The 15,410-nt window shown below is 31.8% G+C and overlaps 1 protein-coding gene and 1 long non-coding RNA gene across 2 annotated transcripts; one reads left to right on the forward strand and one right to left on the reverse strand.

Annotated features, from left to right (window-relative positions):
* Positions 1-1,459: 1,459 nt before the first annotated feature.
* On the forward strand, positions 1,460-7,387 carry LOC108750410 (the record flags this gene model as incomplete). Its single annotated transcript, XM_018489826.1, has 14 exons — positions 1,460-1,546; positions 2,864-3,006; positions 3,093-3,266; positions 3,524-3,826; positions 3,916-4,039; positions 4,146-4,309; positions 4,925-5,146; positions 5,223-5,328; positions 5,390-5,647; positions 5,840-6,005; positions 6,171-6,377; positions 6,503-6,645; positions 6,715-6,933; positions 7,094-7,387. Coding segments are annotated over exons 1-14 (2,610 nt in total), but the record flags the coding sequence as incomplete, so codon positions are not given.
* A 690-nt stretch (positions 7,388-8,077) lies between these two features.
* Positions 8,078-9,231, reverse strand: LOC108750596. Its single transcript, XR_001939445.1, has 3 exons — positions 9,126-9,231; positions 8,948-9,057; positions 8,078-8,716 (listed from the first exon to the last, which is right to left on the reverse strand). It is a non-coding gene; the product is annotated as an uncharacterized LOC108750596 (long non-coding RNA).
* Between the last annotated feature and the right edge of the window lie 6,179 nt (positions 9,232-15,410).

Raw genomic sequence — 15,410 nt, forward strand, 5'->3', positions numbered from 1 at the left:
GAAAAGTAACGACGATGCTATATAAATCGCATCATCACGTGGCATCTCCTCGCTCGAATTGGCGTTTACTAATTAATATTGTAATTATCTCGCGCCTTATGTACGTGTAATCCATCTCATTGAATACGTATCAGATCCCGATTGTCGTGCGAGATGATTTCACTTACGAAGGCCGCGAAAGCGAGGCGATTTTATATTTTCGCGGCGTATCGCTAATCTCCAAGAGATTATTTGTGGAACATCTTAATTTCACAATAACGGGAGTTATGAAAGTTCTATAACTTTTGCCTAAATCACGGGAGAAAATTAATCATGCGGCGACAGATATCTGGTGCGTGAAGTACGTATTGGGAAAGACAAGAAAAATCTGCGGTCACCCGCGTATCTTCCACGGGGCGAAATAGAGCGACGCGGGTTCGCTAGATTCTTTCGTGAAGCGTGAAATTCCACGCGCTAATAAGAAGAATCCGCGTACAGCGAGCGAGCGCTTCGGAAATCGAACTTGACCCTGAAAGTTTTGTTGATCGCTTTGACAATCGGATGTCAAGAGAGAAAGGCGAAAAGCCGACGCGTGTGAGAATATTCAATGCGCGAGTTGACGTCAATTGGTCGTCGACACGCTGGATGTTCAGCTTTTACTTCAAAGTGACACGCTTTTCGCAGATGTTTCTAATGGCTAATTCCAAACTTGACTATGTATCTTATAACGTGTCTTTCCTTAATTTTCTTCGTTTCCATGAAGAATTAATTCAACTTAATTCCAATAACATTTGGAATAGGTAAACATTTCTCAGTATTTAAACTATAAAAAATTAACATTTTTGTGTTAATTTTAACATTTTTGCATGTCTCAGAAAGTCCACTGTACGCCTTCAAGTTAAAATTAACATTTTATTTTTTACAGTGTAAAAAAAGTAACTCCAAATTAGCGTTGTTATATGACACATATTTTCTCTTTTCACATCTAACTTCTTTGATGAAATTATATTTCACTTTTACTTTTCTTCAGCAATTCATTGCGTCGTCGCATCCACAAAAACACATGTATACATGTTTGGCATGTGCATGTTTGAATGTATGCATCTGCATTGCGTCTATATTGTAACGAGAGATAAGATCCGTGTTTCTATAAATGATTATACCGATCAGTTATCTCTGCAGTTAAGAGAATGTATTCAAAACTTCAAATACGAATAAAAAAAGACACGTGTCTCAATTCTATTAAACTCTCTCTTGTATTTAATTTTGAATTGGGATGTATTCTCAAGATAACTCCGATTAAAATCATATTCAATCATTTAAATCTGCCGCCATTTATTTTTCTAACGTTGAGAAGTTAGCCGCTAAATTTAAGTGTTCGAACTTGCAACGTTCTTTTATTCGTTACACCGCATTGCGACGCAATTCCTTAGTCGTGCACAGTTTCTTTGATGCGTAGGAAAATAATTCGTTCAGCGCGATGGATTTGTTGTTCGATTGGAGTATGAAGGATATCAATCTTATTCTGCCGTACGTGAAGAAACGATTAATGTCGGGAAACGCACAGGTATAAGAGAAACTCCTTATATTTGCTATTGTTATTAATTATTGTTAAACAACGGATTTTTTTTATGCTGACAACGTGTGCAAGTATACACAAAATATGCACAAGTAAATATGCATTTCTGGAATGCCTTTTCAATAAGACAAATTTCTGCTACGATTTTACTTCCCAATCTGCTTTCTAAAAAAATATACAATTGCAGAGAATCCGATGTCTAATTATTATATATCTAATAGTATCTTTCTCGATGAACACGCGTTGGTTATTTGGGAAGTAGTTGACATTCAGGGTCTCGCCCTTGCACACCGGAAAATCGCCCAGTTGTCGTTCCGTGTGGGCTGGACTATCAGAGTCCTGCCGGTGTGCAGCAGAGTGATGTTGCCATAGTACCGTCTTACTTCCGGCTCGGGATTGTCATCGTAGGTGTTACACTGCAGCTTAGTCTCGAAAACCAGACGCTGAAGCTACAGTGTAACACCATGGTGGCCGATGCGGAGGTTGGCAATATCGATCGTCGGCGGACTCGGAGCCCTTAGCACCGTCAGGATAATGGACTTCCTGTGGAGGTCAACTTCATGCCGGTGTTACTGACCTGTATCTTGTACTCGTATACCTTACTGTTCAACGATAGGTATATGAATGCATGGTGCAGGTATTTTTGCGTTTTCGCGTAATATAATACGTAATTTTTCATTTTCTATTTTTAATCATTTCTATGTATCGCAATTTCTATGTGTCTACAGAGAGAGAGAGAGAGAGAGAGACATCAAATTTTTGTATCAATAGAATCTAATATCAAAGAAAAAATACTACATATTTTATAGAGATAATAAGATATATATCTTTTTCTTAAAAAGTTATCTTCAATAGGAAATTATAGACAATAGCACGTTCCTCGATTTTTACTCTTACTCTACTTTTTAATAAGATATAACTGATTAAGTATAACTTTCCTCGTAATAGAGATATAATTCCGCTGAGTTTAATCGTCGCAAATACGCGAAAATGAATCCTGCGTCAAATTGCGTTTCATTAATTCGCGAACGAGCGTGAAGAGCGATTATTACAACTCGGAAAGCATGCATTTGATATGAACTCAGCGAAATTATAGGCGTATTCATCACCTGTAACATAAACGCGTAACGCATGAATCGAGGACGATCGATCGGAAATAGAGCGGAAAGGAGTGAAAACGAGATCGGCCTAATTTACGTTCAAAACATCGATGGCTATGTTTATTAATATATTAATATATATAGTTATATATAGTTCTACAATTATAATTTCATTTTTTCTTCGATCCTTGTCTACTAAAATTAGAACTGGATTTCGGAGAAGCTATTGGATTTTCTGATACAGACGGAGGAATCTGAAAGAGGCGTTATTGTGGGAAAGCTTGTTAAATTCGACGTGGTATCTACAATATGCGAAGTCGTGCAAACATCGGACGAAAATTTCATCAAGTATATAATTCTTACGAAAAAGATATTTATATGTTTATCGAATTCGAATTTTCTTGCGGATTGAAAGGTACCGATTTTGTTCGCAGAGTTGTTCTCGAAATCTTCGAGATTGTAAGCGCTCACAAAGAGTTCTATGAAAATCAAGCGGCCATAATTACTATGCAGACAATGCTAAGACTTAGTTACTGCGTAAATAAATCACTCAAAGATTCAACGCTGTTCGAGAAACTTGTAGGGGGCATGTCTGACATACTTATTAGGTATACTTTTCTGATCATTTACTGTAAAAACGCAACGCAATCTCAGTATAAATATAATAATATATTTACATTAATTAATATAATGTATAATTAATTTTATATATTTATATATTATTACATAATTGATTATATTTATAAGGTATTTTCATTGATATTAATGATTTTAATAAATTATTAAAAGATTTTGTGTGTGTGTGCTGAAGCCATTATAACTGTTATTCACACATAGTAAAATTGAAGGCTTTAATGACTTCTAGATCGCTAAAATTAGATGTGAGCTTCGACACGGACTGCATTCTGCAGCAAATTGTACTTTTCGTAAAGAATCTGGATATCAAAGAATTGAAAAAGAACAAGCTGAAATTTGTGGCTATCACGATGTTTAATGTCATCCTGCAAAAACAAGCAGCCTTCGATAAAAATACCGATGCGGAAATGATCATCGACGTTTGTCATGATATATTAGAGTCAATGGCAAAGATTGTCAAATGTGACGATGATAATGACACGATTTCATTCGCCATTGATTCATTATGCAATACCTGCGCCAGCAGTGCTCGGTGGGATATTCGTCAATTTGTTTTTTTTTTCAACGTCGATATATCAAAACTATTTTATTTTAATTAATGAAATGTTTCCGTGTCCGCAGATTCTGCCTCATGCAAGATTCGAGAGAAAATAGTCAGACCAAACTTAAGATTTACGAAAAGAAAAACAATTTGGAAATTTCCGTGTACCATACGGTGATGGATATAATTATACCGTACGTTAAAGTACGTTCGTTAGAAAATATAATAAAATATTAATCTACTAAAATAATACACCGCATATAAATAAATGGAATGAGTCATAAACACTATTGCTTTTTTTTTTTGATAGGACAAAGACTTGTCTTCTCTAGACTTGATCGGATTTTATAAAAATCTCGTCTTTTGTCTGAATAATTTGTATCAGCTAAAAAATTGCAATAAGGATAATTTGTCGAATCATTTGACTGCCAATGGATATCTGAAGCGCTTGTTATATTTAACTGTGCAGTTTCCGTAAGTTGCATATCCGTTTCTAATGCTGTATAGATCGATAGAATTATAAGTGGCAATTATAAATTGACAAACGCATTTACGTTATATTCAGTATTTTATAATTAAATATATATATATTGTATATATAATTTTTTTTAATAAACCTATGCGACACACAAAAATAAAAACAAACTCATAGATATATATATTCAAATAATCTAAATACTTCTAAATTTTTTCCTAAATACTTTTTAAACTTTTGTGTATTAATCACAATCTGTTCATTTTTAATTTAAGTTTCAGACACATTAAAATTGCTAAGAATTCTTTCATCATCTCTTTAGAGATAATTTTTATGCTTTCAATTGTAATTTTCTTTTATATTATTTTTTTTGTATTATTTTTCAGAATTTTGTATCTATAAAAATATATAAAGAGATCGATTCGCACTTCTGTGCTATTCGTAGCGCTGAAAATCTTTAATATAAAGTTTTTATATAAGGTTTGCAATATTGCAGAACAAATTTTGTGTGTTACATATTATTGCTGAAGTTTGAATCTCTAACTTCAAAGATATATCTAAATCACTCAACAATATCATTTACAAACCGCGAAGCAAACTGTGTCACATTGCAGAGAGAATTTACGAAGAAGCATTTGTATATTATTATCACGAATCCTGAGTATTCTCGGTAAAATGGCATTCCGCATAGAAACCATGAAGTTTGCGAATATGTTGAATCAAGGTCTCGTTGAATTACCAAAAGATTCAACAAAATGGAACGATGCAGTAGCGCGGAAAAAAAACGGATCGGTCCTGATAATTCTGCTATATTATCATTATCTTGGCACAAGAGAGTATGAAAAAAAACTATACTTTTCTGTATTGTCACTTGTTTTATTCAAATACTACAATTTTTATATCACTCTTCAGAAACGACGTGATATCTTTAAAATCCTTAATTACTAGAATCATGCTACTTCCAAAATCTACACCGATCTCAGTTTTGATTTTAAAACCATTATGGTTGCTATTTGCTGTAAGTACATATTTATCTCATACTTGTTTGCGCTATGCACTGATTGCGTTCGATTTCGCAGGTAACGTCTCTATCTCATCCGCGTCCTAATTTAGTATATCATTACGAAAACGCAGTTGTTCAAATGATGAGCATCTTGCAACGTTCAGAAATCAGTGAATTTTATACTCATCATGTCGATCTTTTACATTACTGTCTTACATGTCCGAACATTTCACAAAACTTGCTATATCGAGTTTTAAATTTGTGGCTGATAGAGTCTGATGGAGATATCAAGCCGTTATCATTTAATTATGACAAAGTTGCTGAATATCTGTTGGTAAGCAGAATATCTATTTTTATATGTATAGAAAAAAGAAAGAAAAAGAGAAAATATGAAATTAACATTTCTTTCTGAACATTTTTAAGATAATTTTAAATATTTTAATAAGTTTTAACACATTTGACAGCTTGATTAAAAAAGATATTTTAATACGAGAACAAATAATAATTTTTACTTGCTTACAAATAGGATGTGATACATAGCAATTATTCTAACAGTTTTGTCAATATTGCTCTGAAAGGACTTTGCCATTTAATACAAATCATCAAAAACGACAAACAGCGCATAGACAATCTCGCGAATACAGTGTGGCAAACATTACCTGATATTTTTTCATCATATCAACCAAATACTGGTTTGTCAAAATAATTCAGTAAATCTTCTAAGAGAAATATCATTACTATAAATGTTATTAGTCTTTCTGTTATATTATTAAATTTTTTTAAATATATATTACTTATACTTATTATATTTATACGTAAAATTAATATTGCGATTTTGTCAACATTTGCATTTGCAGTCACGCATATAGAAACAGCTCTGGAGTTAGCTAATATTATCCGACCATCCATGATACCATTACCTTTCATAATACGTAGCGCCGATAATATAGCCGATATTATACTTAACATAAATACGGACTGTTCTAATATAAAATTCATGACTTTAGTTTTAATGCAAGCGTACATCTTGTTAGAAGTCGCTGTAACGCGCAATTCATTTGAAGGTAAAATACGAATATTCGTGAAAATAAATAATTACTTACAATTGATAAAATTATATATGTGCATACGTTTCTATCGAAATATGTTTTTGAACATAGAATATGTCAATAGAATATTTCAATTACAGTACTTAAAACGTATATGACAAATTTTCGTCTATTAAAATGGTTATACGTCTATGGATTTTCGAAAGAAAGATCAGATTTATCCACTGCTAGTATAAAACTGTTTACGTTTATTATTCATTGTCAAAAGAAATCATCACTAAAGGTATATTAGTTGCACATGTAAAAATTTAAGTGAAATTGTTGTATATTTTAAGATAAGTTTATTTTTCAGTGCGAAAAGTCATTAACGATCAAAGTAAATCATTTGTGTAACATGCTGTTATACGCAAAAGAATTACCGTACTGTATAGCGAACGAGATGCAATTCATGTGCGAACTTTTAACATCGAATGATGATGGCTCGGCCGTCATTTTGCGAAACATCGTAACTGAAAGCAATTATATATATTTGGTTGAAATTTATGAAATTCTTCATCTCATTCATGCAGAGGTCAGTTATATTTAAAAATAAGACTGAAAAAACGTGAAAGTATTTTTCTTGTATCATAAGATTTATTCGTTGTTTGTTTTAATAATTAGAAATATTAAAGTAATTAGATAACAGATAAGATAATAATCAGTTGATATATCTAATTATTACCTTTTTACAGGTAGATCCGATATCGCAAGATATGGTATATCGAAGTTTAATTACTCTATTAAATTTTTGTAATACTAAAGCAGCTAAGCTAATGCCTTATCTTAGCACCATAATGAGTACTTATAGTCTCATCAAAAGTGTTGATATACAACGTCCATCGTGTCACTTCGACGAATTCATCGTTCCTTGGCTTTATTATCACAAGAAATATGATGAATATTATGTACCATGGAACCCTGAAGCGCTGTTTAAGACACCCTTTGATGAAATTTTAGATAAGCTTAAAGAATATTTAATAGTCCTTAAAAATGAGAAAATAAAAGATGCCTATACAAATTTACAAAAAGCGGTAAGCATTATCTTTGGCTTATCCTAAAATAAATTATATAATCTGCAAGATTAATATCTTAATTAATTACAATATCGTTGTCTTTAATATTTTATTACATTTTATTTATATTTTTGTTTTAGTTATCACAGTTTGAGTAAAAAATAAAAACTTTGTAGACTATCATATTTTATCACAATACATGTCGTTCATACGTATTAAGGAGAAATTTGTAAAACTGGATTTATATCTGAAATATCAAGTGTTTTATTAAATAGATGTCAATTAATTTAAAAAAATTTGGTAACTTTTATATTTTGAGAGAGAATATATATAAAAGGTTGTGTATAATAAAATACATACAATATTAAAATAGTATCATTTTTCGTCCACTATACATTAAAATTGCATTATTCGAATAATACGTACATTATAGAATAGAAAAATTAATGTTATATTATTTAAGAATATTTTCTTTTAATAGAATAACAGTTTATTGATTTATTTTGTAGTGTCATTAATATTATGGTAATAACATCATAAATAAAACGTACGTACGAAAAAGATTCTTTTTGAATATCTAATTTCTCGGTTCATGCTTTCTTTATCTCTACATTTTTCAATTTATTTTTATGATATGCATCTCCATTTCCATTTTTATGTTTCTCTACACATTCTATTATTCATATTATGTAGCCGTCATACCATCATCAGTTTAACCCTTCCGAGATAGCAAAGTCTAAGTAAGCAGCTTAAAACAATAAATTATTATCGCTGCAGCGCATGTTCTTTGCCGCAAAAAGATCAATCCAAAGAGAATAACTTGCCCAAGTCATTAATCGTTTATTTCGCGATTAAAAGTTTGTTCTCCTTGCGCTTCTTCTCGAAAGTAACTGCTCTTAATTCAGAGAACACTCTTCTTATTTTCACGATTAACTATTTCGGCTGCATGAAGTAATACTTGAAAGCATTTAATCTCACGTCAATCTCACTCTCTTTCGACCGAAACGTATTTGTCATTCGTCAACATACTGTCCGTGCGAATGAAATAGTATATTGAGTATGTGCCAGGTATATATAGAGCGCGACATAGTCTACGGACGCAATTAACGGAATTGGTATTCCGTATATACAGCACCTGATCGAATAAATAGAACTCCTTGCAATAGAATAGCGATGAGTGTTTCCGCTTGTATCGTGTTTTGGCAACGCCGACGCTCTTGCATTTTGCAGAAACAGCTTTCTTCGCAAGCTTGCAGGAATTGTCTGAGAAGAAGCTTCTACGACAATATTTACCAATCGTAACTACAATTACAAATTATTAACTTGAATTATCTGAATTATTATAAATTTATATATGGCAAGAAGTTCAACAATAATACAAAAAATAAATTACTTTCAAATATTCTATTTTATAAATGTTTAAATAAATAAATTATAACGTGCACTGATTACTTTGTTACAATAAGCTTCATGCTTGGTTCTTAATTAAATTAAATAATAAATTAATTAACAAATTCATGTGTAAATACAAACCTTAAGATCTTCTTAATTAGCAACTTAAAAAATGGGAGCACTAAGCCGGATTAGTGTCAACCCTGCTTTCCTCAGCGTCATAAAGCTCGAGTGAGAATGTTTTCCATAACCTGCATCAACATTCAACACGTATTACTCGATAAAAAAAAAATCTAATTAATTAATGTGGCCAACTTACATTCTTGATGGTCTTTTTGCACGAATGCTCGAGAAATGTAAAGATTTTTGCAAGGAATTCTGATTTTTTTTGGAGACGACGAGACTTGGACAGAGCGCGAATATCATTCTGGTGCCATGTTGAGAGAAGTCGGTGATCGATCAATAGACGGGGATGGCGCTCGGTTTGTTTTCTCTATACTGAATTTCTTGGTGTGGAAAATAGGAAATTTTCAGACCCAACAGGTCGTGAGGAACTCTTTACTTATGGCAACCATTTGCTTTTGTGGGAATATTTCATTAAATTTTTTAAATCAATAAATATAAATTAATGTTAGGAGTGTTTCTTCTTTTTCGCACACTGCATTTGAAATAGATCATTTTACTTACCATTTCTTTGTTAAAATTTGACACAATCTTTCACATAGCTGCAGTTGATAATTAGAATTTTATAATTTTTCTCGAGTCGCATAATATTATTTTAATGTTTACTATTCTCAGTTGTGTTGAAACTCACTTGTGTGAACTCAACGCTGACGTCAAAAAATAAGACCTTATATTTATTAAGATTCATAAATTTTTATTCTAAAATTTAAGACGATAGTATTCCATTTTTTAAAAAAAAGAATACAAGAGGTCTTTAGAAAAATAATCAATTTAAAGTCTCTTTTCTAGTAAACGATTCTTTGTTAAAATAAATTTGAAAACATGCACTAATAAGATGAAATCTTTATATATTCTTAGCCCCGCAATAGGAGTACATTAAGTAGCTAATCCAACTTTAAAAAATCTTAAGAAAACGCAGTAGATACTGGCATACAAAACTTTAGTTCATAATGTATAATTTAATAAGTTTTCCACAGTTTTACTTCAGAAGAGCAGCCGAAAAATAAAAGAAAAGATTTTGATACAATTCTCACAATTAAAACTTGCACGGTTTAATAGTGACAGATATTTAAAAAAAAAAATAAAATAAATAAAATAACGAGTTATACATTTCTTTTGACAAATCATATTTCTTACAGTAGTTTCTTAGTGACAAATTCAGTTAAAATTAATTTTCAATGTGACATGATTTTATAAATGCGTGGATAACGAGAATCAATTTAATATTTTCAATACAAATGAGCAAAAAAAGTCATATTCGGTTAAAGAGGGTCTTTGTGCCTAATAGTATTTTGTGAATACGAAATTATAAATATGAATTTTACAATTTTCAGTTCAAGAAAATTATGCACCGATTATTTGTCGGTTTTAAAACAGAAATATAAACTGAAACTTTGGAATGCGTAATATCACAAGTTAAAGCGACAAGCAATTTAATATTACTGATGGTAATGAACATCTTCAAAGTTTACAGTTAAAGCGCAGTTTGCTTGAATTGGAAATTGTAAAATTTACATAAAAATACTATTATACATCAAGATCCATTTTGATAAAAATACAACCTTCTTCGCTTATTTATATTAAATATTTCTCGGTCGATTTTCACTTAATATTGTTTAATATTTTCATTACGTAATCTTGAAATCTAAATATGGTTTCTCATGACTTAATAATCGTTTTCAAAGAAAAAAAAAGACATTGTGTATATTAAAATATGCTCGATTTTTTCATAAAGAGTTTTTACATCAGAAAAAAGAGATCGAACGAATGTTTTGAAAATTGAATTTGATCCTAAAAGGTCGCTGGTCGCTTTGACAATTGGATATCAAAAGAGAAAACCGGGAAGAATTTGCGTGTAAATATTCGAATTCAAGCGAATATTCGATTTCAATTTGTCGCGATCATTGACGCATTGGATATTCAGCTTCTGTCCCAAAATGGCATGCTTTTCCCGGATATTCGCAACAGTTAACCCGAAACTTGACAGTGTATCCTATAACGTACATTTTACAAGCACTTTTTGCCGTCAACGACGTAACTTCTCGTTTACAATTAAAATGCGTTTTTAAATTGTGAAGAGTTGCATAAATGACAGTTAACTACTTCCACCGAGCAATTAGCATAATTATTGTCCAACTTACATGTTGTTCTGCTCCACATCTATTTTTCACTGTAATATAATTTCACGTGCATCTCTCCAACTGCGTCTAGTTCAGAATAGCATATTTTCTACAAGATTTAATTACGACATTCATGCAAACAGATACAATGCTGTTCTCTCCGAGTGCTCATTAAAGAACTTATTATCTTCTCCAAAGTAAATGTATTTGACTTAAATTGTAAATAAGGAAAAGGTCAATACAGTCGAGGCTAGATCTTGGTGCCTAATGTTTTTATATCTCAATTTTAAATACATCTTTCAGTTATATAAATTATTCTTACTGTCGAATTTAAAACGCAATCATAAATTGAAGCTGAAATAATAATATCATAATTAAATAATAACGAGGTTATTAACATCTTAAAATACTGTAAATAAGATAAGTAGCTAGTAAAAGATATTAGTAGCATTATTAAATCGATAATCAATTTAATTGTAATATTATTTCAACTTCAGTTCATAATTGTATTTCAAGTCCGACAGTAAGTGGCACGCAGTTTATACAACTAAAAGATGTATTTAGAATTTACATATCTATAAAAATATTATTAGACATCAAGATCTCAACTTCAACTGTATTGGTCCTTCCCTTCTTATTTGATTTATTCATATAGCAATCTAAATTAATTTATTAATATTTAATTTATTTACGTCAATAAAATTGACAAGACTCTGAAATAGTCAGTATGCAGATATTGCAGATCCGTTAGATAAATGGTGTAAAAGCTAACTTTGTTGAAAGTTGTTTCAACATGAGTATAAGACCCTTATTTATAGCGCTTCTACTGAGAAACTCAACTAAGACCTGTTTTAAGATGTGTTATGTCTCGCAATAGATGGTTGTTGAAACTCAAGTTATTAAGATATCCATAACGTTATATGCTGACATCCATTTGGAAAAGATATATTTCAAATAAATATGTATCAATACTACAATTACTTCTGTTTTAATCAGAATCAAATATAAGATTAAATGTCAGGTTTTAATAATTAAATTTCTCAAGTAACCTCAATTACGCTACGATAAAAATTAATGATCGAACTGTTCGCGGCTCAAAATACCGACCTACATTCTCAGTATTTCATCCAATACGTCCTTGAGGCGAGATTCAAAAGTAATAGAAGTCTATAAAAATACTTAAGTTAAGGCTATAAAAATACGACGGTAAATCAGGTTTCATTTGTGCGCGCAAAACCGTGGCGTGAATTATTGTGCGATTATTTCTTTCTTTTTTTCTTCAACCAACGGCCAGCGATTGTGACATGAAATCGACTCGTAATGCACTCTCTCGAGTGAAAATCGCAGTACATTCGAACGGGATAGCCGATTTTGGGGCATCGGCGAACTATGAGTTCACGCTGGAACAAATCGACACCGTAACATTGTAAGCCGATACTTAATTATTTTGCACCGCAGCCGTGCACTTTGGCGCACGAAACGGCGGTTATGACGGCCGGTGGGTGGTCAGGGCACAGTTACATGGAGCAATGGCCTGTGGAATATAGTTCGGTGGCCGGTTTTGCCCTTTCCATCTGCAAGCCCCGTTTTACGCGTGCCACGATTGAGCGAACCGGTCGCCTTGAACCGGAAACAAAAATGAACGCGTTTTACCGGATAATCATGTACCTCGGTTGCCTAACAAAACGAGATTGGATAGTGGATGAAATCTGACGAAAGATACGCTACATTTATTTAACATTGCGACAAGAACGCGGTAATAAAACGTTCTCGATAAAGATATTATACTACAAGCAGAAAATTTCATTTTATTGCTATGAAAAATGATTACTCAATTTATTTTCCTCCTCTTAAATAACGGTTATTTTTTAATAAAGAATATTTTCTTGATAATAAAATACACTTATTATAAATTTTAGAAACATTCATCATTATGTACTCGGAGTAAAAATTTATTTCCTTTTGAAGAATATTATAAAATTGATCAAAGAAGCGATTTTATGTAATAAACAAATCGAATTTGTTTTAATTTAATTGTGATTGAAGTATAACTTACTAGGATTTAGAATATATTTTGAATAAATTTGATGCTTGTGGTAAATTTATAATAAATTTACGAATATATGAACTGTTGAAATAAATACTTGAAACAAGTATTTATTACCCGTATACAATATGTATCTTATTATATGCAGTTTGACATGGATGATTCTTTTTTTTTACGAAAAGGTAATTTGTTCATTGAAAAAAAATGTTGTTAATTTAATTAAATTAGTTTAATTTGTCCTTATTTCATTCGTTGAAGAACGTATTTAAGTTGAATGTAATATGTTTCACTTAAATATATACATTTTTCACTAAACTAATTTAATCAAATTAACAATTTCTTTTTAGTGTACAGAGTGAATTATCTCTGGCTATATGGGTCTTAAATGATGCATTCACTAATATATACGAGGGGAAAAGGAAAATTACGGAAACTAAAATTTCGCGCGAGTCTTTAAGTCTCATTATACGTCGGCAATTGCAGACGTGACATGAAAATAATTCTACATACCGGAAGTAAAAATCTCGGAGAAAGCTAACGTTTCTAAATAATATTTATATATTTCATAAAAAGTACAAAAGAAAAATATACTCCACTCTTTTATTTTTGACATCGCGAACAACGCAGTGACCAACCGCATCGACCGTTCTTTCCGATACCATTGATCTTCCCAAAAGCTTTTTTCGTAAAAAAAAAAATTCCAGCATTATATTGCATTTACAATACATTCTTTCTTCTTTTTCGATTTGTAAATAAAGTTTCGGATACCACCGTATCCGCTTCCTTCGGGACAGTGAAAAGAACAAGAAACCGGCTCTACGCTTGGGAAGTAGGGGAAGGTCAGTGGCATCGTAAAAATACAGAGGACGAGGTGTCGACGTTCTGATGCCTTGGGCCATGTTACAATTATACACCTCTTCCGTGTAGAAGGGAGCAAAAAAAGGCAAATGTCGATTATAACACGGTGTGAACGAGTTTGCGAAACGAACGTAACGACACGGACTACTTCCACTACAGGTGTGTGTCTGTCTGTCTGTCAATCTGTCTGCACGCGTATGTGCGCGGATTCGCATTCCGAACTTTCTTAAGCAATTATGTCATAACACATGGTGCCCCCCTTTTCGCATCTCTACTTCACAGTCTATGCAATCTGTCCTTCCTCCCTACTACAGCATCCATCCTCTCGCTCGCAAGACGAGATCGTAGACGCTCTCCGGCTATCACGTCGTCACTCGGTCGAGAATCGAATTTCACGCTAATGATTATAAAGTACCGGCCATTTGCGGCCGCGTACCCGACGTTCAAGACGAGAAGCGCATGGCTTTTACATTATCACTCTTTTGAGAAGGAACAAGTAAATTACGAGACGTTCACGAACGCGCATAATTCGCTTAATCTTGTACATGAAATTACATTTAAGGTAGGCATTAGAATTTATGGGACTCCATGCGCGTGCCTCGAAGGCTCACATTTTCTTCAACTTCAACTTATTCGTAAATCGGAAAATTGACAAGGAAAAGATGTATTGTAAATGCTGCACCGCTAGAAGTTTTTTTTTTTTTTTTCATATAAAAAGATCTCCATAAAATTGATTTATAATATCGGAAAACGTTATCGGGACCAATATGTTATTCGCAACAACATCCGCAATGTCGAAAATATAAAAAGAATATTTTCCTTTCGTATCTTTTAGGAAAAAATATTATTTAAAGAAAATGTGTGTGTGTGGGGCTTCTTCTAAGACTTTTTAATCATTTCAGAATCTCATACATACATCAATTTTTCTCGAAAATAAGATATTAAGAAATTCAGAATCAGGGAAGACAAATACACAAATTCTTTCAAAACCCACATTAATCAGCATTCCTTTTCTAAATAGCAGGTTTACGAAACTGTTATTCACATGAGAAACAATGACTTATGATGACTTGTTTCTCTTATATCATACTCTAAAAATACACTCAATAATGAATTACGTTAGCATATTGCAATTCAATGTTACAAATTTGTTGTTTTTAATGAACTGTATTTTTCGATAAAATTAATGTCCTCTTTTAGCTCACAATTTATTTTATAACATCTTTATAAATCTATCATTACATTTACAAAAGTTCCTAATTAAAATATTATCTGTACAAATTTATTCATTTGCTTCAGAAATATTATAAATCAATATTTTCAAAATTAGTTTTTTTTTTTAATAACTTTTAAAAGTGTTTTACACCTTAATGTGTGTGTAAGATAATAAAGTATT

The sequence above is a fragment of the Trachymyrmex septentrionalis genome, unplaced genomic scaffold (assembly GCF_001594115.1).
Source record: "Trachymyrmex septentrionalis isolate Tsep2-gDNA-1 unplaced genomic scaffold, Tsep1.0 scaffold37, whole genome shotgun sequence".
NCBI classification, from domain to species: Eukaryota; Metazoa; Arthropoda; class Insecta; order Hymenoptera; family Formicidae; genus Trachymyrmex; species Trachymyrmex septentrionalis.